Source organism: Balaenoptera physalus (genome assembly GCF_965194825.1).
Source record: "Balaenoptera physalus genome assembly, chromosome: 4".
Classification (NCBI taxonomy): domain Eukaryota; kingdom Metazoa; phylum Chordata; class Mammalia; order Artiodactyla; family Balaenopteridae; genus Balaenoptera; species Balaenoptera physalus.
The window spans coordinates 75,830,247-75,856,557 of NC_138891.1; the positions used below are offsets into that span (position 1 = coordinate 75,830,247).

General features: G+C 45.3%; 2 protein-coding genes across 4 annotated transcripts in view; one reads left to right on the forward strand and one right to left on the reverse strand.

The window, feature by feature from the left end:
• The window catches only part of HEG1 (heart development protein with EGF like domains 1), an 83,579-nt gene that overhangs the window by 19,667 nt on the left and 37,601 nt on the right, over window positions 1-26,311 (forward strand). For all 3 annotated transcript variants that reach the window (XM_082458490.1, XM_082458492.1, XM_082458491.1), the window contains exons 2-9: window positions 4,240-4,527; window positions 6,233-6,532; window positions 13,155-13,508; window positions 14,632-14,976; window positions 18,565-18,861; window positions 19,497-20,852; window positions 22,920-23,036; window positions 23,672-23,791. In XM_082458490.1, coding sequence (XP_082314616.1) covers window positions 4,240-4,527; window positions 6,233-6,532; window positions 13,155-13,508; window positions 14,632-14,976; window positions 18,565-18,861; window positions 19,497-20,852; window positions 22,920-23,036; window positions 23,672-23,791 — 3,177 coding nt within the window. The remainder of the gene's footprint in view (window positions 1-4,239; window positions 4,528-6,232; window positions 6,533-13,154; window positions 13,509-14,631; window positions 14,977-18,564; window positions 18,862-19,496; window positions 20,853-22,919; window positions 23,037-23,671; window positions 23,792-26,311) is intronic.
• On the reverse strand, window positions 25,735-26,076 carry LOC309659223 (small nuclear ribonucleoprotein G). Its single transcript, XM_082458722.1, has one exon. It carries the CDS (start codon window positions 25,998-26,000, stop codon window positions 25,770-25,772), a length of 231 nt encoding a protein of 76 aa, XP_082314848.1. The 5' UTR covers window positions 26,001-26,076; the 3' UTR covers window positions 25,735-25,769.

A 26,311-nucleotide genomic window follows, 5' to 3' on the forward strand; every position in this document is an offset into this window, starting at 1 on the left:
TTGTCTTGTAAAATTCAACTTTTATTTTTATCAAACTTATGCATGGTTTAAAGATCAAATATGTTTTATAAGGCTATTATAAAAACCCTGACCACTCCTACCATTATCATTTTCTGCTTCCCACTTTCAACCCTTTCAACTGATTCTTTTAGGAATTATGTCCATATCTCTAAATAACATGCTTATGTTACTGTTTATTTATTTATTTATTTTTGGTTTTGGTTTTAGGTAATGTTCATTGATTTCTCTCAATGGAAATTTTATATCATTCCAAGCTCTACCACTTTTATTCTTTTTTTTTTTTAAATTTTATTTATTTATTTATTTATTTATGACCGTATTGGGTCTTCGTTTCTGTGCGAGGGCTTTCTCCAGTTGCGGCAAGCGGGGGCCACTCTTCATCGCGGTGCGCGGGTCTCTCACTGTCGCGGCCTCTCTTGTTGCGGAGCACAGGCTCCAGATGCGCAGGCTCAGTAATTGTGGCTCACGGGCCTAGTTGCTCCGCGGCATGTGGGATCTTCCCAGACCAGGGCTCGAACCCGTGTCCCCTGCATTGGCAGGTGGATTCCCAACCACTGCGCCACCAGGGAAGCCCTGTCTTGTAATTCTTAATTCTCTTTTCAGCTGTATCTAATCTGCTGTTAAGTTTCCTAATTTTAATTATTATTATTTTTTCAATTCTAGAGTTTCCATTCAGATTTCTTTCAAATTTTTTGGCCATTATGTATAGTCTCTTTTTCTCTCATTTTCAATTTCTTCTTATTTCGTTTCATGGAGTTTTATATACTTACATTCTTTGTCTGATAATTCTAGTAGTTGAAGTCTTTGCTTGTCTAGTTTGCTGACTTTTGCCTACAGATGCCTTTTTCTTGTTTATTTTGTGATTTTTTTTTTTTTACTGTGATCTCTTATTCCTTAGGATTTTATCAGTAAATAATAAAATTGGATTGAAGGTATGTTCATCTAGAGAGAATTCACATTTGTTTCTGCCAAGTACCCAGAGGCGCTGTATATCAGGACCACTTTTCCTCCCCAGTAACAGAATATGCGTGTGTGTGTGTGTGGTTTGAGATATAATTTATATACCATAAAATTCAGCCTTTTAAAGTACAGGCATACCTCAGAGATATTGTGGGTTCAATTCCAGGCGGCTGCAATAAAGCGAATATCACAATAAAGCAAGTCACACGAAATTTTTGGTTTCCTAGTGCATATAAAAGTTATGTTTAAACCATACTGTAGTATGTTAAGTGTGCAATAGCATGATGTCTAAAAGATACAATGTACGTATCTTAGTTAAAAATAATGCTGTTGGTACCAATAGACTTGCTTGATACAGGGTTACCACAAACTTTGAATTTGTAAAAAATGCAGTGTCTGTGAGGCACAATAAAATGAAGTATGCCTGTATATAATTCACTTGTTTTTAGTGTATTCACAAGGTTCAGGACTACTTTTTTAAAAATTTTAATTTTATTGGTGTATAGTTGATTTACAGTGTTGTTAGTTTCAGGTGTACAGCAAAGTGATTCAGTTATACATATACATATATTCATTCTTTTTTAGATTCTTTTCTCTTATAGGTTATTACAGAATATTGAGTTGAGTTCCCTGTGGTATACAGTTGTCCTTGTTGGTTATCTATCTTATATATAGTAGTGTGTGTATGTTCATCCCAAGCTCCTGATTTATCCCTCCCCCCTACATTTCCCCTTTGACAACCATAAGTTTGTTTTCGATATCTGTAAGACTGTTTGTCTTGTAAATAAGTACATTTGTATTATTTTTAAAAAATTAGATTCCAGGACTTCCCTGGTGGTCCATTGGTTAAGACTCTGCACTTCCAATGCAACAGAGGCAGGTTCGATCCCTGGTCGGGGAACTAAGATTCCACATGCTGTGAGGCATGGCCAAAAAAAAAAATTAGATTCCACATATGAGTGATATCATATGATATTTATCTTTCTCTGTCTGATTTACTTCACTTAGTATGGTAATCTCTATAGGACCACTTTTAAACACACCCTTGGCTTGAGGTTTAGACCACACAGGTATTGTGACTATGTGCTGCACCCCCGTATGAGGGCTAGCTTTATGGTTATAAATTCTTAAGTGAGAGTTATTTTTTCCAGATTTCCTTGCTGTCCTCTTCCGCAGGGCAGGTTTGTTTCTATTTGCCTTACATCCAAGGTATAGCCCTGGTCCTAACTTCATATAGGAGTTTCCTCTCAGACTCCCTCCTTAAGAATTTTGTCTCTTATCTCCTGCATCCCTGTGGCCATCAGAACAGAAGTTCAAGGTCACAGATATTGAGCAGGTGCCCCAGGGCAGCTGCCAGCTTCAGAGTTAGCTCAACTCTCTGAATTCCAACTCTCAGTTCATTTTTGACCTCACAAGATTTGTGTGCCAACTCAGCAATGCATTTAGAAGTATTTTTTTTTAAAAAAACATTTTATTCAGCATTTTTAGTTGTTGTTAGTGGCAGGGTTATTCAGGATACTGCAGGACTATTGTCTACGTTTTAGTTTTGTTTATAGAGTGCATTTTTCCTGCCTTCCATTTTTAGTCAACCCTCCAGGGAGACAGCATGGTTCAGTGCTAACCATGTCCTGTCTTCATGTGGCCATTCTTTTCCTTTAGAAGACTGGAATTCCTTGAGCTGACTGGATCTTGGGATATCCATCCTTTGTTCCCTGAAGAAGGGGACGTGGCTGCTTCCAGAGGCCCAGCCGCACTCACCATTGGCCAAGTCTCACACTCATCTTGAGGCTGTAATAGAACTAAATCCATTTCCTTCCCTTTGCTCATGGCTTACCAGTTTTGGAGCATGGGTTTTAAGTCCCTTCTGCCTCCCCACAATCACTTTTTTTCAGGCTTCTTTTGAGAATAACTTCTCTCATTGTGCCAAGTTGACCAAGAGGGTAGGGAAGGCATCCTCAAATCCTTTCCCTTCCTCTTTGGAGGCCAGCTTGCCTTTGCAGCTCAGAGAGGAAGAACAAAGGTTACATGCTGTGTGGGTCACTCACTGCTGTCCATAACCCCAGAGTCCCAAGTTGAACTTGTGGACTTGGTGGCTGCCCCAGAAACACCCCTCCACATCCCATTTCTAGCTGACTGTGGACCTTGCCTGTCTGGGCCTGGGCCCCAGAGGAGCCCAGATGCCTAGGAAGCTCCCTCCTCCTTAGGAAGCTTCTGTTAATTATCACTTACAGGAAACAGAATAGGAAGCATGAAAACAGTAATTCTCAAGGGGCTTGTGGAGGAAATGATTCCCTTAGGAAAGTTTGTCAGAATCTCTTTACAGAAGAATTTATAATCACCACCCCTCCAACTCCAGTAAGTGAGCCACTGCTTCGGGTTGGAGTGGACCAGCTTGGGGACGGTGTTGAGAACCATTGCTCTAGAATTGCACTGTCCATATAGCAGCCACTAGCCACATGTGGCTAGCGTGCTCTTGAAGTGTGGCCAGCAAAATACTCTCTGGATTTTAAAGGTTTAATACCAAAAAAAGAATGTAAAATATCTCAGTAATTTTTATGTCAATTACATATTGAAGTACCATTTTGAATATGTTGGAGTAAATAAAATATTTATTAAAGTTAATTTCACCCGTTTCTTTTTACTTTTAAAAATGTGGCTACTACAGAATTTAAAGTTACCTACGTGGCTTGCATTTGTGGCTTACTTTATACATCTCTTGGACAGGGCTGATCTAGAAGATAACTTGCTCCTTTGGGATTGTGTGTGTGTGTGTGCGCGGGCATGTGCGTATGATATTTTGAGTTGAACTGTAGGTTCTGCCTGCAGCCTTTACTGGTCCGATGGTTGGCCATTTTTGCCTGACTCGTATAGATAGAAGTGACTTCATTCATCCCTGCAGAACTTTCTCAACAGCCCCCGATCCTAAGCAGAAAAAAAAATATCATTCCCAAATGGGAAAATAAAAACGGGTTTTTTCAAGGACCCATGTGATCAGCAGTAACTTCAAATTGGTCTCTTTCTATCCATTTTCATCGCTTATTCCACTTATTATAAAACTTAACCCTGTATAGTATTGTTGCTTCATAATTTCTTCCCCTGGATTGCAAGAATAATTACTGTTGGAAGGAAGAAAGGTGAGATCATTCTCCTTGAATCCACTTCTCCACTGATATATCTGCTCATATACCTTTTCTGAAGGTTTACTTCTCTTTTCAGAAGCCAACAAGTCCTCACTGATCCATTTTCCTATTGTTTCAGCTGCTGTAAAAAACCACTGGCTAGAAAGCAACACTGAACAACCCCACACAGAAAATATTACCTTTGATCAGAATCAAGTGGACTTTTCAACAGTGGTCTCCAAAGAGGATGTGATGGTTCCGACCCCCAGGAAGAGCCACGCTTCTTCAGATGCTCCAGAAAACTTCACTCCACAAACTGAAACAGCAGCTACAGGAAGAAGTGACTCTTCAAGGAGGACAGATTTCACCATTTCCCCTGTTGGGCCTGAGAGAGCAGCCGCTCTGACTTCCCAGAGCAGCACCTTAGGTGAGCTTATGCTGATGACACTCATGTCATGCATGTATGTCCAGTCCTGGAAAACCTAATGTCTGCTGGTCTCTGCCTTCCCCCATCCTGAGCCGCAGTGCTCGGCCAAGGGTCCTGGGCCGGGGTGAACCAGACCTGTGCCTTGGGCTCCACCTGTGGCTCACTGTGGTTAATTGAGTTGTAAGCCTAGACCAGGTGAGGGTGCAGTTTTGCTGAGTGGCCTGACCAGTGCCATGGAATCTACATTCCATGGCCAGTCTGAATCCACACAACATCAGCGATCCTGCCACGCGCTGCAGTCTCCTAGGTACCGGGTCTGGTGGGCTGCTTGGCTGCGTGTTTGTGTTAATGTAGCTCAGATGGCTGTTCTCGCTGCGGTCCGCACAGCTCTGTGGTTTGCTATTTTCAGCAAAGGATTTCAAGAAGGGGCTGGGGCTGGATGAGCAAGATTTGATTGAGGAAGGGAAGACAAAGAAAGCTAGCACCAACTGGGTACCTACGCTGTACCAACATGTCTCTCAATTCTCACAGCAAGTGGTGAGGTCACATTACTCTCATTTTAGGAATTCGGAAACTGAAGCTAGAGAAATTAATCAATCCAACGTGTGTAGGTCAAACAGTTAACAGGTTTCAGAGCTGAGATTTGGCCTAAGCCTGTATATCTGAGCGAGGTGGGAAGGGTGGCTGAGGAGTGGGATGCCTGGACCATATGAGCAAAGATACAGAGGAAGGAAGAGAAGTGTGGCCCCTTCGTGGGTGGCAAGGCCAGCAGCCTCCCTCGGAGCAGACATAAGTCACACACAGAGGAGAGGAGCAGCGGGTAGGACAGTCATGTGGGTGGGGTTAGGCACAATTACTGAGGACTTTGAAAACCAAGCAGTTTTGATTTGGTGTGGTGGGAAAAGTCACTGGAGGTTTTTGAACAGGCAGTGACATGATTAAAGTGAATTTGGGCAGGGTTCACTTGGCACGTGGGTGTAAGATGTCTGGGGTGAGAGATGGGGCAGAAGGAACCTGGAGTCCAGGGGACCACCCAGGCAGACACAGAAATCCAGATACCAGGTGCTAACATGTGGCCTACTGGCCTCAGGGATGGAGAGGAAGGGATTGGTAAAGACTTGATAAAATCGATACAGCTTGGTGATGTGATGGCCTAAAAGTAGAGGCTGAAGCCATCAAAGATAACCCCATGGTTTCACACCCTAGTGATGGGAGGTCTGGTTGGGGGACTCAGTTCTGTAAAGAGTACATAGGACAGTATTTTAAGTTCCATTCGTGAATGATGGATATAGAGCTTAGAAACTGCACGTGATGCGGCCTGGGTTTGTTGGTCATCCAGATAGTGGAAATTTTGTTTATGTTAAATTCAAGTAAATTCTGGGACCAACTTTGTGGGATGTGAGTGATGAGTCATGATGATCAGAAGCCGACCTCTGGTTCTTTATCCTCTGATACTTAGCTTCATTGTGCCCCTTTGCTGATAATTTTACCACAAAATGCAGAATCTTTGTTTGTGAGCTCTGAAAACAGTCTTTGTCTTGGTTTGTGGTCTCTCCTTCAGGAGGTGATTTTTCATAGAATGAACAATGGCTCCTAATTTCTTCTCGTGTCTATTTTATAGAGGTCAGAGGTGAGCCCACTCAAAGATTGTTCAGACATTTGGAAGTCTGCTGGTGGAATTTTAATTGTTGCTGTCTGCTTTCAGCCTTGGGAAGGCGTCACCCGTCGTCCAGCAGTTCTGGGTCAGAAGGAAGAACCGCCCCTCCTCACACGGAAAGCGGAACATCCTGGGGTTCCCCGGCAAGGGGGCAGGGGCTCCCTGAAGAAGTGACTGTGCACACCCAAGTGGCTGCCACTTCAGTTTTGACCCAGTCTTCTCTTCCTGCTGTGGAGGAGGGAGGAGAGACCACACTCCCCAGGCAGAGAAATTCCTCAGGACCAGAGCTCTCCTGGCTGCCTCTTTCCAGGACACCGGCTTACTTCCCTCCCTCAGGCCAGTCCGCATGTGAGTACTGCTATCCCAGCTGCACCCTCTGAAGTCATTCGGAATAGAAATAAATGGCCCCGGATCGCCAGCTAGTTACCGCTCATCACAGGGGCCAAGGGGAAAGGACTTTAAGCACCAATGCAAAGTGTTGGTTCAAAGTACAACCTGCCCAATTTATCTCAGTGTTGAAGTTCATGTTTAAAATGTATTTTCTTTAACTGTATAAGGAGGAAAATAATAGTTGGTCTGGTGGCTGCTCTAGGCCTTTCCGTCCACCAACCCCTGCTTTTCCCGTCTCCCCACACATACACACATACACACATAACAAAGACTGAGTGCGGCTGGTGTGTGGTCTTGCACAAGGGGCCACGTTCTGGGGTGAATGAAATGGTGAACATTGTTTCATTTGATGAGGAGTTATATTTGTATTTCTTCATTATTGCAAAAATGTTTCTTTCAATGGCAAAGATAACATAGGTAGACATTTTTCTGTCTCATCAGTTCAAAAAAACTATACAGGCAGGTGTTTGCAAGACTGCAGCAGTGGAGCACTGGCCTCTCTGCGTTCCAACCCCTAGTCATCAGTTACGTCTCTGCGCAGGCCTTCCATCTCCACTGAGCCTTTTGTCAACCCTCTGAGCCTCTGTGCCATGTACCTTGTCACACCAGCTTGTCTGATGCCTTCTACCCAGATAGACTGTAATCCGCTTGAAGACACAGATTGTGTTTATTACTTCTCTTAGGTTCCTCTGCCCCACAATGAGGTACAGTTGATGAGTAAGGGGATGAACATGTACCCAAATATGACAGGGGTCATCCAGCCACAGGCCAGTGTTGGAAACTCTGCCCACTGTTTCTCTTTTCCGAGGTTTTATACCGAGCCTGGGCGTGCTTCTTGTGTTTTCATCTCCATGCCATGGGGAGCAGGACAGAGAGGGTTGGAAATATTCTTGGGAAATAGGTGGCTTCAGAAATTGCCATTTCAAAATTTTCATAGGTCAGAGGTTTTTAGAAGTACTTTACAAGACTAGGGGTTCAGGTTTATGTCATCAAAGCAAAAACAGAACCCAGAGGTCCTTTCTGGAATGCCTGTTTAAAGCAGCCCATTCCCCTTCCATATACTCTGTATACAGTTTCCTGCTGACTGGGTATATATATAATTTATGATTCATATTTTTAGGAGATTGGTTTTTCAGATTATTAAACATTGGTTAGATAGGATAAAAGCTACGATCCTTTCCAGCTTCAAAGTTCTGTGGTTCAGTGGTTTACAACCAGCTTTATGAAATGGTGGAAAGGAAACATTTTCTAGGAAGCTAAACTTGATTCTGGTCAGGGTCATTTAATATTTATACTTTAAATTCAACCCACTACTGTGGTATGTATACTGTGGTATATTTGAAAATCAGCCTACGTTTCCAACTACTGGCCTTGACTCTGTAGTCACCTATACTTTTTAACATGAAAAAAATAATTAGCCCTCCAATTCCTTGAGCATTCATTCTTTTAGAACCTTATACTTTTAATTTTTGAAGAGTTCTACCATATCGCTCCTCTTCCTTGAGTTTCACTGAGCATTTCTATTTCTTCTTAGTGAACTGGATGTTCTGTGCTAGGTAGGGTCCCACCTCCCTCTTAGATACTGGAGGGCGCTTTGTGTGCTGTTAAATGAGGGGATAGCCAGGCATCCAGGACTGTCTGGATCTAGCCTGACAGCCCCTGCTCTCCTCCCTGCAGGGATGCAGAGGGGACATGAACGAGGATCCGAAGCCACATGGGAAACAAAGCTCTGCTTTACTTTTAATGCTGGGCCGGTCCCTGCTACCCTGTTAACCAGAGCTCTGGTGTACCTCCTACCTCCCCTAAAATCCAAATCTTGAGATTTAGATTTTCTGAGCACAGGATCTAGGAGCGCTAGGCATGCAGGCAAGAGTGCTGAGAAAGCCAGCAGGACTTGCCTAAGGCAGACCGGGAGTCACCCAGCCCAACTGGCCTCTCTGTAGGGAATCGAAGCCAAGAGGGAGTGGGGTAGGGGCATGTGCTTTGTGACACTTGGCTGCTCTGTCCACTAGTAAACGTGACCCAGTGAAAGTCCTGGCACTTGGACCAGTCAGATGAGTGATGCTTCTCACTAGGTGAGCACTAGAATTCCAGCCAGGAGCCTGGCCTGGGGAGGATGGGAGTCCTTATTTGAAACATGAAGGGATTAGACCAGTTGATCCTAAAGATCCTTTCTAGTTCCAGCATCTGTTATTCCAAACACATCAGCCTTTGTATTCGGTGACTCCTTTCACTTCTCATTCTGCTACATAGAAACATACACACAGCACAACCTCTTCTGAGGCTCAGGTAGTCAGGGGTTACCTGCTTCCAAAAATAAATTGCATGCTAATAAATGTATGTGTTAAAGCAGGTAAAAGCCCAGACAGCTAACTCAGATTTTAAAAAAAGAGATCGGAAGCTGTTTGAAATTATTTTGCTTGCTGCTTTAGATCTTTTGTTGCTTTTTTTCCTTCTGTACTTTTTATATTTTCTATAATGACCATGTACTATTTGATAATTAGGGGGAAAAGTAAGCAAAGCAACTAATAGGGAAAAAAGTTCTCTTTTAAAGGCAAAAAGAGATATGTGTATGTTGAATTATGTGAAAATGGCTACAACTGAGCACTGAATTTAGTACTGAGCTTCCTGGAAGCCAGGGCACAAAGGGAAACCAGGTGAGGCATGATATTATTGTCAGATAAAGTGAGTATACAATTTCATCCATAGGCTTCAGTGTTTTGGGGGCAGTACATTCTAGGAGGCATATTTATATAAGGAATGTTGAGGCTCATAACAGAAAATGCCTTCAATTGCTGTTTTGTGGAAACTGTGCTGATGTTCTTTAAAAGGTGATATTTTCTGTCGATTCTCAATAGGAGCTGAGGGTGTAATAATGGATCTCAACTCATGGAAGTGTTTCTATGGGTAGCTGAGCTAATGTGGTCCAGGTAAATTGCTTCGTGGTGATTTCACTTTGTAAAGGAAGCGGATATAAATAACTCAGAAGGTTGTAGATTCAGCATATCTTTCCCAAATATCAGCCGCTCCTGCCAGATTTTTGGCAAGTTCTGGATAGCAGTCAAGCCAAGGGTGAGCACTGCGATGCACGCCTGCGGCTCCAGTATGTTGTGTTGTGATGGGAAAGTGACCCGTATAGTTTTCTCAGAGGAGTAGGCGTTCCTTTCACCTCCTATTATAAAGATTAGGGAATTTAGTTTTTTTCTGCTCCCAAATGGATGGTCTTCCCATTTTTTTTTTTTTTTTTAAATTTGTTTATTTATTTATTTTTGGCTGTGTTGGGTCTTCGTTTCTGTGCGAGGGCTTTCTCTAGTTGCGGCAAGCGGGGGCCACTCCTCATCGCGGTGCGCGGGCCTCTCACTATCGCGGCCTCTCCTGTTGCTGAGCACAGGCTCCAGACGCGCAGGCTCAGTAGTTATGGCCCACGGGCCCAGTTGCTCCGCGGCATGTGGGATCTTCCCAGACCAGGGCTCGAACCCGTGTCCCCTGCATTGGCAGGCAGACTCTCAACCACTGCGCCACCAGGGAAGCCCGGTCTTCCCATTTTTGAATGGCTGCTTCAAGGGTAGAAAATGAGCAAGGAAAGGCAATTATTAAATAATCAATAGTGCTGGTCTGCTGATTAGAAACATGGTACATTTCACCCTAGATGTATTTAGCAGGCGCTCATTTAGTAACATAAGTGGTGACTGTAGGTTAGTTTGAGCAAGCATTTTCTCTTTTTATTAAGAAGCACCAGCTCTACAGAAGTATCCACACTGCTTCCTAGCTTTACTGTGAAGACTGAACAAGATTATAGATATAAAGTACTTACTTAGCACAATATATGGAGGTGTACATGAAGTAGTGGCACATCGTAATTGGTTAGTAAAAGGCAGAGCTTTTAATACTGATGATAATGAGATGGTGAAGCAGTGTTCCACAGAGCCCTCAGGGTCAGGGATAAACCTAGCCATTTTCCTTTTGTGACTTCCAGCAGTTGTGACTTTTACAATTGTATTTCTGAGGCCATTGCTTTGCTGGACAGGTGTTCATGCCGAGTCCAATAAAACCTCACTGTGCATTGAATTGATGAAATAATGCAGTTTACTGGGCATAAAAGTGTTTTGAAAGAGCACTCAGCAATCTGACGAGGCTGTCATTGGCGGATATAGATGGTGACTGATGAAGTTGGGCCTGAGAAGCTAAGCGGGCAAGTGAGGATTTGGGGCATGTCTGTGTTGTGCTTTCCTTTTTTCATACTGAACCTTTTTTGTTTGTTTGTTTGTTTGGAGCAGAGAAAGGTTTATCGCAGGGTCAAGCAAGGAGAATGGGTGGCTTGTGCTCAAAAACCCCAGGTCCATTTGTTTTTGTTTTTAAGTAGGTATGGCTATAGGATGAAACTATTTTTGTGTCCAGGTCTTTATATTCCCATGTTTTAATTACTAGTTTTTTGTTTTTTTTTTTAAAAAGATATAGAGTCCACTGTTCTAGTCCAGAGATTTTCAACGTATGTGTTGGGGTTGGGGGTTGGGGGGATACATATAGAAAGGGAGAGGATGTCTTTTTTTTTTTTTTTTTTTTAAATTTTATTTATTTATGGCTGTGTTGGGTCTTCGTTTCTGTGCGAGGGCTTTCTCTAGTTGTGGCAAGCAGGGGCCATTCTTCATCGCGGTGTGCGGGCCTCTCACTATCGCGGCCTCTCCCATTGTGGAGCACAGGCTCCAGACGCGCAGGCTCAGTAGTTGTGGCGCACGGGCTTAGTTGCTCTGCAGCATGTGGGATCCTCCCAGACCAGGGCTCGAACCCATGTCCCCTGCATTGGCAGGCAGATTCTCAACCACTGCGCCACCAGGGAAGCCCTAATTACTAGTTTTATGGATTGCCTGCATCTTCCTTGTCTCCATGGAGGTCCAATGACCAGACCTGCGGCCTATGTTCTAGGTACACCTGGTTCTATGGTTTTGTACAAAGGTGAAAAGAACCTTTCTGTTTCCTGTGCTCTCCCTATATGTGTATATTTGATATTTATTTGTGCTTTTGGTCATGACTGCACATTGGACTCATCTTCAGGGAACCATTTATAATGAGAACTTTCTTTTTTACTTTCCTGAGTCATAATTAACAATTTGAAGCCTTTCATTATATAAGTGTAGAGAGTACTTTTTTAAAATTTTGGCTTAAAAAGAAAAAAAAGCACTCTTCCTTCTTACCTTTGGATCTTGCCCACTCACCAAGCTTTCCCGCAGTTTATTCCTGTTTGGAATGAAGATTTCAGTGTGCCCTTCTGGAGGTCATTTCTCAATGTGTCCTTTGGAAAGTTCTTTGTGGAAGGGAGCCACCAGCAAGCCACAGTACTGCTGCAGAGCGCACTGCACATTTTGACCAGTGGTGTATAATTCAGTTCTTGAGGTTCTTGACAATTGATCCAGTGTCTGCCATCCATTTCATCAGAAAAGCTGTCTTGACCTGGAGTCCCTGACCTCCTGGAGTAGTATGTGAGCTCGAGAGCTGGTCTCCCAAGCCTAATGAGCTAACTATAGTAATGGAGCCTGTTGCTTTTGGATGGAATTAAATCAAATCAGTGGGGTAACAATCAGTATCTCCTGCTGATTAGAAGCTCTGTTACTTAATAAATGCAGCTCGGTTAATAGTCTTTCAAAACATAAGGTTTACTATGGCCATGAGGTGGGGAATAATAAAGAACACTTGATGGTGGCAAGGCTGGGAATTACTTTTCTAGGCCAGCATTGTTCTGACTGTGGTCTGCAGATCCCTAGGCCTCCTCAGTGGTGACTGGGCCCCCTGCAAGGCACCCACTTTGATTTATTTTTATGTATGGGGTTTTTTTTTTAAATTATTTATTTTATTTATTTATGTTTGGCTGCATTGGGTCTTCTTGCTGTGGGCTTTCTCTAGTTGCAACGAGCAGGGGCTACTCTTCGTTGCACTGTGCAGGCTTCTCATTGCGGTGGCTTCTCTTGTTACGGAGCACGGGCTCTAGGCGCGCAGGCTTCAGTAGTCATGGCATGCGGGCTCAGTAGTTGTGGCTCGTGGGCTCTAGAGCGCAGGCTCAGTAGTTGTGGCACACGGGCTTAGTTGCTCCGCAGCATGTGGGATCTTCCCGGACCAGGGCTCGAACCCGTGTCCCCTGCATTGGCAGGTGGATTCTCAACCACTGCGTGACCAGGGAAGCCCACGTGTGTGGGTTTTAATCTATAATAGCATTTGAACAAAAGGGTTACACTGCTAAAACAAAAGAAAACAAATCCTGCACCTTGTTACAATGGTCTGTCCTGTGTAAGTAATAAAGTGGGATTCAAGAGCAGAAGTTTTTAGCTTCCTCTGTAAAGACAAATGCAAATCATGTCTAGAGGCTTTCTCCTGTCTTCCTCTTAGCTTGATCTGAAGCTTTTATTGTGCTCAGTGAAGGACCTCATGCTTCTCCACTTAGCTCTGTGAGGAGAGGGCGGACGAGTGTGTTATGTGTGTTTATCTATTAGATCCACCTTATCTATATTCATCTACCGAAATGTAATTAACATCATTTGTATCCAGATACACCCCAACTAATCTTGAAGCATATTTTCTTCCATTTTAGCTTCTGGAAGTACGGAGGATTTAAACAACTCCACTGCTGTCCACAGCCCCTCGGTCAGTGGGACAAAGAGTGTCCTTGTTGCTACCATGTTCCCCGACGGTGTCCCAAGGATGCTCCAGTCTTTAGCCATCAGTCCAGGACCTCTAAATGAGACAGAGCATTTCCCTGAGGACTCTGAAATGACCACAACTTCAGCATCAGTCCATTCTTCACCCTCTGAGGCAGGGTGGAGAAGAAACAGTGGAGTAGTCAGGAGCCCAGGGGATGGGGAACTCACTGAGCCATCCACGGAAAATGGAGTTGGCCTTACGTCTTCCAAGGTCTCAGGAGAATTTTGGCAAAATGATTCCCCAAGTAAGTCTTTGATCTTTATTTGATTTATTATGGACATTTTTAAATTGCTGCATTTTCTCAAGGAATCACTTTAAGACCATTTGCAACCTTTAAAAAAAAAAACCACTGTGTTCTTGAATAACACCATCTCCTTTATCTGGTATACCACATTATCTCATTTTGATTTTCATCCTCATGACAATGTTGTGAAATTAGTCAAACAGGCGTCATTCCTCCTGCGTTCTTGTAGATGAGGAAACTGAGGTTCAGCGGGTTTAAGTAGTGAGTGCGTGGTCTTTAGCTCACTCACCACAGAGTTGAGACCCCCGCCTTGAGCTCCCACTGCTGGTGCATCTTGTCACTCTGCAGCATATCTTCAAACTGAGAGCTGGCCTGTTCTTTAAAGCTAGCTTCAGTTATCTTACGTACATATCATCTTTACAAAGAAAATGTGCAGATATAAACATACTCCCTAAATTCATGGTTTTAGTGTACTGCCTATAGTTGATTTTTTGTTTGCTCTACTTCAAAATTAGAATAATCTTTTTAAAAAAAAAATCTCTTTATTTATTTGGCCGCACCGGGTCTTAGTTGCAGCATGTGAGATCTTCGTTGTGGTGTGCGGGATCTTTTTAGTTGCGGCATGCGGGATCTAGTTCCCTGACCAGGGATGGAACCAGGCCCCCTGCACTGGGAGCACAGAGTCTTAACTGCTGGACCACCAGGGAAGTCCCCAAAATTAGTTTTATTAATAATAGAACTGCCTTAGAAAAATGCTCTAAGCACAGTATTTGGGCACATTGTATTTGATGGACATAACAGCATACTCACTGGCTCATACCACCCCATGTTTCTGGGGAAAGAGAATAAAACACTCAAGCCTATAAGTTACTCTGCTTTGCACATACTGTTTAAAAGCTCCTGTCTTCACCAATTTTTGTTTTTAGTATTGATCTCTTACTGACACTGAAGAGTTTTGAAATAATTATTTAGAACCTGAAAATGCACGTCAGGTTGCACGTATAGTAAATACTATACAAGGTCCTTGCAAAGGGCACCTTCTCCTAGGGAGGACTCGTGTCTCGGTTGTGGAGGGATCTCTCTTGCATCCATGTGATGGCCTTTTCTCTCTGACACCTTTCAGCCTCCAGAGGACACCAACTCGCCAGCAGCTCTGGTGCGGGGAGTGGCAGCCCCGTGTCTCAGACAACGACTGTGTCTCGGTCAGTCCCGCCGGCAAGAGGTGGAGAGAGCACTGCTCGCTGGTTCTTGACCAACAGCGAGCCGTTCGCAAATGCAACCGGAAGCTCCACTTCCCATCCTGAGGTTGTGAACGCTTCGGATTTGACCCGGTTTTCAGCCTCCGCCCCACAGTCTCGAGGAAGTGACCCAGCGCCTGGTGAGAGGAACTACTCTGAACCGGCCACCGACTCCTTGTCTTCATCCTCAGAAAGCCTGGGCTCCTCGGCACCACGCGGGGAGCGCTCCAGTGAGTCTCCGTTCACGGAACCGCACCCCGCGGACGGTGGAGGGGTGCCTGGGCTGCGATCTTCTGCCGCATTAATGAAATAGCTCCGTGGGCCCCTCATTATTCCCGGTCCGTCCTTCTAGCTGGTTGATACCGATATCCCTGTATGTCCCCCAGTTTTTCTGTTCCATCTCCAAGATGCTGCTGTTGGCACGTGCCCCTCCCACACACAGCTCGGGGACTTCTCTGCCGTGTCCTTCCACACCGTATAGCGCCCCCGCCCCACGCCGTACCCCCATGCCTGCCGCAATCACACAGCTTCTGGAAGGTGAAAGTATCACCTTCTCGTGAGTGGTTGTTCACCCCAGGTCTGGGCTTTCATCGAGAGAAATTCTCCTTTCACCCCCTTTTAAACAGCTTTATTGAGATATAATGCACATTCTATACAATTCACCCACTTAAAGTGTACAGTTCAGTGGGTTTTAGTATATTGACAAAGTTGGGCAACCATCACAACTACCTAATGCCAGAACATTTTCATCACCCCCAAAAAACTCTGAGCTCATGAGCAGTCTCTCCCCATTCTCTGCCATGCCCAGCCTCTGACATCCACTAATTTACTTTTTGTCTCTATGGACTTGCCTCTTCTAGACGTTTCTTATACATGGAATCATACAATATGTGGCCTTCTGTATTTTTCACTTAGCATCATGTTTTCAAGGTTCATCCACATTGCAGCATGTCAGTGCTTCGTTCGTTTGTATAGCCAAATACTATTCCGTCATATGGCTGCACCACATTTTGTTTATGCTTTTATCCATTATTGGATGGGTGGTTGTTCCCACCTTCTGGTTATTATGAATAGTACTGTTGTGAACATTCAGGTACAAGTTTTTGTGTGCTCTTGGAATTGCCAGGTTATATGGTAGCTCTATTTCTGACCTTTGAGGAACTGCCAAACTGTTTTCCAGAGTGACTGCACCGTTTTATATTCCCACCAGCAAAGTACGAGGGTTCCAGTTTCTTAACACCTTTACCACCACTTGTTATCGTCCAGCTTTTTTGATTCTAGCCATCTTAGTGGGTGTGAAGTGGTGTCTCAAGTGGTGTTGGTTTGCAGTTTTCCCAGCTGACTAATGATGGTGAGCATCTTTTCATGTGCTCATTGACTGACCATTTGTATATCTTCTTTGGAAAAGTCTATTTAGATCTTTTGACGGCTTTTAAATTGGGTTATTTGTCTTTTTTTTTTTTTTAATTAATTAATTAATTTATTTATGGCTGTATTGGGTCTTCGTTTCTGTGCGAGGGCTTTCTCTAGTTGTGGCAAGCAGGGTCCACTCTTCATCGCGGTGCGCGGGCCTCTCACTATCGCGGCCTCTCCCATTGTGGAGCACAGGCTCCAGATGCGCAGGCTCAGTAATTGTGGCTCACGGGCCCAGTTGCTCCGCGGCATGTGGGATCTTCCCAGACCAGGGCTCGAACCCGTGTCCCCTGCATTGGCAGGCGGATTCTCAACCACTGCACCACCAGGGAAGCCCTGTCTTTCTTTAATTGCACTGTAAGAGTTCTTTGTATATTCTGGGTACTCGTCCTTTATCAGAGATACGATTTGCAGACATTTTCTCCCATTCTGTGGGTTGTCTTTTCACTTCCTTGATGTTGTCATCTGCAGCACAAATTTTTTTTAATTTTGATGAAGTCCAATCTATCAATTTGAGAAAGCTTTTCCTTTGATATTCCTTTTTAATAATGTTTTTGGAAAATATTTAAAAACAATTCTCAACAGCCTTATCAATGTAATTGTATGCTGACTAAAGCAAAAATGCAGTAACTTTTCATTTAAGCTTATAATAGGTTTAAATTCTTACCTCTCCACCATTCATAATAGCAGCTCTTTTCCCCCCCGCTATGAGTACCCTAATTGATGAGGAAAATTAACATTTATCACTACTGATGTGATGTGGAAAAGCGTACGCTTTATCGTAAAGAATACCACATGTATGGGTGGAGGCTATTTGTGTTCTTTTATGTCTGTGAATGGAAAACACACTATCTGTCTCCTAAGCACAAGGAATCCTTTCCGCCCTACCCCTGTGGCGCTCAGAATTTTTGCCATCTCAGACCAGGAGCTCATGTCCCATAGCCTTTCCCTCTTCCGTCTCTTCAGTACCCTGCACTCTGCAGTCAGGGTGCAGTTGATTGGTGTGGAAAATGCGATCTCAGTGTGAGTGGACCTTGGGGTTCAGTTCTAAAGCACCAGATAAGGAACAGCCTCGTTCCTGAAACCACCTCACTCTGGGTTAACATAATGCTTTCTCTCTTTTCCTCTGAATAGCCCACAGCTGACTGATTCTGCCATCCAGTTTTCAGAGTTCTTGGTTCGTTCCTTTTTCTGGATTCAGATGCAGCCCCTCTGTTTCAGGGCATGACTTTCCCCTGTGTTAAGTCTGTCAGCCTGACAGGGTTGTTGGCCTAAGTCTTGTGTAACAGAGCCCCGACCATCATTGTCCGTTCCAGCCCTGTCCTCTTTGCCAGGGAAATTGTGCTCGGGTACACTCAACTCTCCAGCCTCTCCTGGTGGACTTTCTGTGGGTCTCTTAAGTCCTGCTGCCTGGGTCAGACCACATCTGTGACTGGGTCCTGGCTTTCTCAGTGCTGCCCCAGGTCACTGTGTGTCCCTGTCCCCATTCCTGTCTGTCAGTTAATGCAAACCTATCATGAAGAAAACCTACACTCAGCTTTGTATCCATTTTCCACCAAGGTAGGTCCATGGGGTGTCAAGGGCTAGACTGGTCTGGGAATAAGAATAAGAATCAGAAAAGAGCCTGTTTGTCTCATTAGATCCAGATATGTAGGCCAAGAAGAATTGGACCTCATTTCCATCATTTCTGAAAAGAAGGATTTATTTGATAATTTAATATAATAATCTAAGATTCTTTAAATTTATAGCATAAAACATATACCCAAGAAAGGAGGAAAAGGATACTTATTCATGTGTCACCTGTCCCTGTTCCATCCCTACCAAGGAAATAAAACACATACATTTAAAAAAAAAAAAAACCAAACCCACCCGTAACCTGCGACCACAATGCCATTTTCACTGATGTGCTAGGGTGAAGAACTACACTATAGAATGACAGACACTATAGAGCGACAGGCCCTGTGTCGGTCGTGTATCGCTGGTCCTACCAGGAGGTAAAAGCTTTCCAGGTGATACTGGCCTCCCTCCCAGGCCTTGTCGGGTCTAAAGCCCCAGCAAGGTTGTTAGTCTTTTGCCCACTGTTCACCTCTCCCACTGCCACCACCAATTTCCCTGACATAAACACTATTTATTATGTTATCACCGAGCAGAAATACCGTATCAATCCTGTTCACTAAGTAATAAACCTTCCCATAAATCCAAGCCACCTGAACAGCAACGCTGACCCCCGCACTGCTTCCTGAGGTTTCGGTCACTGGTGCCTTTGCAAGAACAACACACATTTTGGGTTTTCACCTTGTCAGTTTCAAATAAAAACACTGAGAAAGCGTAGGGAAGCGTCTGGCTCACACAGCCCAGCTCTATGCCCCGAGTGACCGGCCCTCCCCTTTTTGGCCCTCTCGCAGCCACTGAAGACAGTCCTGAGCTGGCCGTCAATTCCGAAGTGGAAGAGGGGGCTTCTGAGGGGGCGCCCGGAGCCCGCGCTCACAGCCCGCACACCTGGGCTACTTTCACTGGAGTCGGAGAGCGCACGCTGCGATCTCTCACCAAAGGCAGCACGACTCCTGGGGATGTGGGGCGCTCAGCAGCGACGCCCAGAGACGCGGAGCGCCCCACTCAGCGGGGGAACGTGACGGCGACCTGGGACGCCCCCCCGGTCTCGGGTTCACTGGCAGCCTCGCGAGTCCTTGGAGGTGATGGAGGTGAGGGGCAGGATCTCTTGCCACATCCCCTCAGCTCATCTGTCAATTTGCTTGTGATCCTAGAGTGATTGAGTTCTCTGTCGACCCAGAAAGTGCCTTACCGGCTCCCTGTGAAGAGGACTTTCCAGGTTCTCCCACCTCCCCAACACTTGCCCCAGGCATTGGCGGTGCTGTCTGCCAGGATGCTTGCAATAAAGAAACCTGGCCATGTGGTGGCCTAGGCCAGACTCCTGGGAAAGAAATATCTCATTGTACAGAATGGAAAGTTGGGAGGGTTTTCCTTTTTCCATTTAGGCATAACAATTGTTCTATTTGGGGTCTTAAGAGCTTTTCAGATACTAATTTGCTTTCATCAAAAAAGGCCTGTGGAAGGAATCTGGACCTGTTCCTTATTCCTCGGCCCCTGGCCCGGCTTCTCTTTTATTACCATTTCCCCTGCTGCCGCTGTGCTCCTCACAGGAGGGCAGGTCCGCTCACTGCGGACTCAAACCCTGCCTGCCTCCCCGTACTGTCTCTATCCAGAGAAAGTGTGTCACCCCCAGGCGTTCAAGGGTGGGACACTGAAAGTCTGTCTCATAGTGCAGGTTCACAGATGTCTGTTCAGTTTGACCTAACTTTGGTTTTTCCCTTTGCAGTCACTGGAATGAGCTACGATGCAGTGAGCGGCACCCACCCTGAACACGGGACGTCCAGTGACTACACAGACCACACCTACGTTTCAGCTCCTTTCACCAAAGGGGAACGGGCACTGCTGTCCATTGCAGACCACAGCTCATCCTTGGACGTAAGGGAGAGTTCCACCTCTTCTGTTAAGATCTCAGGCTCTTTGCATTCAGACTCTTCTTCCCCTTCTCAGGCTCAGACAGAGAGAAGCAACGTCTCATCCCACGGTGGGGAATACGCTCAGTCTTCCACTGAGGCACTAGTTCTGCGCACGGCCAGCCCTCCATCCCGCACACCCACCGTTAATATGCTGACCACTCTGGTTCTTCTGGACACCGACGCTGAATCCGTTGGCGATACATCGTTGTCTTCTTCGTCAGGGCCCCCCTTGCCCCAGCCCTCAGTGTCACAGCCCTACCGGTTCTCGTCATCCTTGCCATCGACCAGGGCCTCCACTCACCCACCGCAGTCCGCCCCTGATGTGCCCGCACCTTCGTCTTCCTCGCCAGCACCCTCACTAGTGTCCCTGACAGCATCTGCCCCTGTCTCGCCGTCTGTCTCACAGACAGTCCTCCCACCTTCATCTTCTACCCTGGTCCTGCCCAAGGCAAGGGACACTCCTGTGACTTCAGCTTGGACGTCGATAATGGCATCATCCGTGGCAACGCTCCCCAGCAGTCAAACAGCAGATCCTAGGAACCAGAGCAGCCCACACCTTGAGAAGATCGTTACAGAATCAAAGCCACAGAGCCTGGAGACTCTGCCCGTGGAGGCCACGGAAACTGTAACAGTGAGGTCTACTCTGGGGATCCCTTCGCCCCTGGCCTTCACGGAGTCCTCCGCTGAGCAAACCCTTCCAGCCACGAGCTCCAGCTTAGCCCAGACGTCTCCAGCTTTGGTAGCTACCACTCTCCAGACCTCTCATCCCCCCGCGCCCAGCCCCCAACCCCCATCAAGCACAGCATCTCTGACGGGTGGTCCTACAACAGTACAGACGGTGGCTGGAAAACGGCTCCCGCCAACCAGTCCTGAAATTCTAGTGGTACGCATCTCAACAGAAGGTGCCGTCACCACAGAAAGGAACCCAGTGAATAGAGATGCTGCCACCGGATCGATCGCCCTGACCAGTGCGCCCACGTCAGCAGAAGAATGGACCACGGGGCTTGCCCCTACAGAAGAGCACAGCCTGGCTTCACGTTTCCTCAGAACATCTCCTTCCCCCCAAAGCACACCTGTTTCTACAGCTAAGGTGTTGACATCTACATCGACCACCTTCACTGCTCAGAGCAGCACCCAGTCGTCCACAGCCCCGTCATCTCCAGCCTCAGGTAGGACACAGTCGCACAAGCACACTGAGACCGCACGGGACTCGGGGTGGCTGGTATCCGCCATAGGACAGGGTCTGCTTTGTGATCTCAAATACTTTCTGTTGAAGCACTTAAATCAGAAGAGAATGTCACGGTGACAGTTTTCTCACCCCTGAGTTTCAGAATTCTTCCTGGAGAAAGAGGAGAGGATGCCGTTGGCCATGTGTGACATCAGTAGTAGTGCCATTGTAACTTGTAATGCCCCGTAATTGCAAGAGCTTTTCAAGCATGCCTTTAACTCTAGCAAGGCCAGAGTGGGGTAGTGAAGCAGGACTGAAGGGTGGAAAACTGGAGTCAAGAAGCTTTAGGTGGCCTGTCTGAGACACAGAGTGAGCGGGTGCCTGCTCCCGGATCAGAGCCACGAGCTTCTGAGTTAGTCAGCCAGCCCCCCAGTCACCGGGGAAACTTCTCTTGATCCAGGGGAGCCCAGGCTCCTTTGTCTCCCTAAGATTATGATGTCAGTGGATAAATGTGGGTGGAGAGATGTGTTCAGTGAGAGGATGATGAACTAACCTTTCCCATAGTGACTGTGTGACATTGCCCTTGAGGTTATATATCTTTATATCCATGTTGAAGTTGCTGGGACAAGGGAAATAAAGCCATCCACGTGATTCTTTATCACTTAAGGAAAGGTAGAAGGAAGTAGGATGATACCTCCTTTGATGTCAGGGTCAAAATTTGCTGGATATTTAGCTTGTCCAGACTCAGGAAAGGAAAACTCCTGTTGGTGAAGGGGTGAAATGGGGACTGAAGGGAGGAGGGGAGAAGGGAAGGGAGTTAGAAGCAGAGTTCCAACCAGGCAGCCATCATCCAGCTCGTGGCTGGAGGGCCGTGGACCCCACGCAGCCCCGCAGAGCCCTGATGCATCGGTGCCCCCTTCGTGCCAGTGGTCCGAGCATTGCTGGGAAATGGAAGCTGGCTCCTTCTTCTGGCAAGTTTGGGATCCCTGCTTCAGGACTCACAGGCTTCATTTCCAGATGCCAAATATATTCCAATACCAGGTAGAACATAATTCACAAGTTTCCCTTAAAGCCAATTATAGCCATTGCAGTGATAACTATAGGTGAGTATTAGGAACATTGTTACTGGCTGTTGCTGTGTCTTTTATGACAGAGTCCATGGGTGCAGTGTTTGTACATATAGGTGCTATGCTCATGCAGGTGATCTTAGGTAGATATGAAGTAGCAATGAGGAGCAGGGACACCATCTTCAGGTTTAGCCCATTTGTCTTCAGGGTTATTCTGGAGTAAGAACTCTTGACTTCTGCCTTCTCTTTCTCATTCTACCACTGACTTTTCTCCTTGGAGATGGTTTTTCTCCTTCTGTTATGAGTTTTGGCTTTTCTAAATATGCATCAGAAACCTTTATTAGGCAGTTATTGTATAACTGTAGCATGACAAGGCCAGTTATACAGACCCAAACAGAGAGTGTGGTCACTGCACCTGGGAGCTGGGAGTCCAAGAGTTCAGTGGAGCTTGTGCATCGCCAGGGCCTGGATGAATTAGACAGGCTCATGGTCACACCGCATAAAGAGAGGGTATCGTAGTGCTCACCTGCAGGCATTGTTCTGAATGATTGCATGTTGTGTGGAGGCCCGGTTACAGTGTGAGACCTTTAGAAAAGAGAAAACTTGGAGCAGGGAGGATGGTTGATCAGGCATCATTTTCTCCTTAACGTGTGTTTTAAATTGGCATTGATTCAAGTAGAATTTAAGTATCCCAAGGCAATGTAATCATCATTCCCGAGCCGAGGGACTTGTAAGCAGTATTTGGATTTGAACCAGCTCCTACATTTAGGGATCCAACTGTCTAACACGTGTGTATGTACACAGCTAGTGCCAGCATCCAGTCCCAATACATCTCTTCTGCACCTCTGGGAACCCATTCTGTTTCATAGTGTGGCCTCTCAGGGCAAGTACACAGAAATAAGCAAGAATCAAATATTAGCTGGGAGAATTAAATATTTACCTAGCACTGCCCTTACCTTTCCTGTGTGATTAACTGCTCTGTATCTGCAATGTGTTTTCAGTTAACAGCTGTGCCACTAACCCTTGTCTTCATGATGGGAAATGCGTTGTGGACCCCACCAGCCGTGGGTACCAGTGTGTGTGCTCACCTTCCTGGCAAGGAGATGACTGCAACGTGGGTAAGAGGAAGAGTCATCTGCAGTGGTCTACGATACAGTATCACATTGAGCTAGGCAGTAAACTCCCTTTTCCTCCAAAAGGTAGGGGAGTAAGGTTTTAAAATTCATACCCTGCTTACTTGAGAATTAGCATGCTTATGTGTTGTCTGCAGAGCAACGTCATTGTCAGACAATGACATTGAGGAGCCTCCACGATCTGGCTCCCTTATGCGGGCTCCCTCCATCCCTGCCACGCTGGACCACCCACCACTCCCTGAAAACCCCTACGCTTTCCTGCTCCAGACCTTCACTGTGCTGGTGCCCCAGCCTAGAATCCCCCTACCCACATCTGCTGATTAAAATTCTTCCAATCTTAGTCCAGATGTTATTTGAAATAGTCCTTAATTCTCCCTTCCATCAAAATCATTACTTTCTCTTTACTTTCAAATCCTGCCTTATATTTATAGTTAGTTGTACTCATGGCTGCCCCCACCCTCAGGAGACTGGTAGCGCCTTGAGAACAAGGGCAGTGTCTACTCGTTTCCAGGCCCCATCACGCCCAGTGCCATTTGGCCCTTAGAAGTGCCCCTTGTACTGGATTATGATTGTGCTGCCTGCTGCAGATTCACTGTGACCTTGTGTTCCCTTCTCCGCAGATGTGAATGAATGCCTCTCAAACCCCTGCCCACCCCTGGCCATGTGCAACAATACTCAGGGATCCTTCACCTGCAGATGCCCAGTGGGGTACCAGCTGGAAAAAGGGATATGCAATTTGGGTAAGAGAGTTTGTCTATCTTGGAATTTTCTCTGCACCACAATGTATTTTGCAAAATAACATTTATTGATTTTCTCCCTAATCAAAATCAATATTTGCCCAAGGAATAAATTTAAGGAATATAGAAGGGAGTGGAAGACATTGCCTATTATTCCACCACTCAGAGATGTAGCACCTTATTTGCAGTCTTTTTTAGTGTGTATTATATTTTGATATAGTTGAAGTCATACGGTATTTGTACAAACTTTATACCTTAAACATTTTTCCATGTTATTGAGACTATTATACAAACTTTGTAATGACTGCATAAATATGCCATCATCTGTGTATAACACTATTTGCTTAACCATTCCACCCTACAGTTAGGGGGAAAAAAATCAAAAGAATATTCTAACCAAAGAGTAAAAAAAAAAAAATTTAGGGAGAGAAAAAAGAGAATAAAACCCTGATTATCCTACCACATTCACACATTCTTTTCATTTTTAAAAACGATCTTCACGGGCTTCCCTGGTGGCGCAGTGGTTAAGAATCCACCTGCCAGTGCAGGGGACACAGGTTCGAGCCCTGGGCCAGGAAGATCCCACAGGCCATGGAGCGACTAAGCCCGTGCGCCACAACTACTTAGTCTGTGCTCTAGAGCCCGTGAGCCACAACTACTGAAGCCCGCGTGCCTAGAGCCCGCGCTCCGCAACAAGAGAAGCCACCGCAATGAGAAGCCTGCACACGGCAACGAAGACCCAACTCAGCCAAAAATAAATAAATTAATTAATTAATTTTTTAAAAAACCAAAATGATCTTCATGTTCTTGTCCACAGACAAGATACAGTTTTTACAAAGCTACTGCCATAATTATATCATACAATTTGTCACATTTTGATCCCGAATTTAATAGATTTTATGAAGATGGTTGGTTTTAGATATAATCTCCATCTTACAGGTTAAAAAGCAAACAACCCAAATGAAAACTAAGGCCCTGACAAAGTACCAAGTGGCCCAGCTTGTACAACCGCTTGGTGAGACGCCAGGTTTGCAGCCCACAGTCCTTCCATCACACAGTGCTGTGTTCGTTCTGGGAGCTTTCTTGCACACACGGTGTGTAATCTGTATTAGAGTGCCGAAGTCAATGAAGAACTTGAAGAAATTACAAGTGAGGAAGATAGAGTTATCTAAGCTGGATAGGGCGCTGGTGGGTACAGTGACTCAACTTGGAATCATCTTATATTGCCCAGTGTCATACTCAACACAGAAAAAGTGCTCAGTAAATGTTTTTTTGAGAGAGCAAATGTCTGTGTCCTTTGAAAGTGTTATTTGCATGACTTGCATTGCCCATAGGCTGAGGGGAATAATCAGAGTTTTTAAGAAGGTGGTGTCAAATGACAAAACTAAAACAATTTGGTAACGAGTTTGATGTCCTTTACTCTAGGGAAAGCAGTCCATGGACTGGGGAAGTACAGGGCCTCACAGCAGTGGAAGGAACACTCCTTCTGAGCCACTATGGGCAAGAGTGAGATTTATAGCGCGTAGAAGCAGCAACGCGGACACAGGGCATGATTGGCTGGGGTTGCATATCTGACCTTATTTAGAAAGATCAAGGAACAAGGAAATAAGTATAGAGCCCAGAGTTGGCTTCGCTGTTGGGGATTGGCTGACTGATATGCTGCATTACTGGTCAAGGGGAGCGTTTACAGGAACTCTAAAGTTTGACTTGCTGACGTGGCACCCCAGGCAGGTGCAGCTCCATCTTGGGGCTAGAAATGTATTTCAATAGTTGGTACCCTACTAAAATAATGGTAGAATTTAGAAAATTGTTTAAAATACAAGGATCAAGTCAAAGCGTTATTTTTTTTTTGACTATTACAGAAGTTTATTTAACAAAAAAGTTCAGTAAGAAAATGTACACGACCCAATTTTCATCGTAGTAAAATGTGGAGAGGGGACATGTGGAAGCAGTTGATTTCTCTGGTGAAGACAGCCATTGTTCATACTCGTTCCAAAGCTTCTAACATGATGATACTATTTCCTCGTATTACCACCATTCCAATATTGTTCTGTTGCCCACTAGTTGCCATCTCCACACATTCATCTATCACAAGATTCATAAAGGGATCAAATCCCCTCAATATTCCTTGGACATGTCTGCCACCATTTAATTTCAATGATAACTTCTTGTCCATAAATTTCTTCAACTCGGGAGGGTGAGCTTTGCTCATGATGTCTACTCGAGGAGCTCAAAGATGCCTCCAAACGGAATTCGAGTCGTCCCTCACCAAAAGCGTTATTTTTAAGGAAGAAAAATCTGGGAATATAGACATCAGTCAAAGTTGAGAAGTCCTCGTATTCTAATAGATTATTTGCAGTTGGGTCACCTATTCCATTTAGCTACACCCTGTAAGAAATCAGCAAGGAGTTTTCAGTTTAAGAATGGAGATGATGGAAATGATTTTATTTTGAAACAGTATGAAAGTACACTTGCCAGGGACTCAAATGCCAGGCTTCCAGCTCCATGTCCAGCACCTACAGC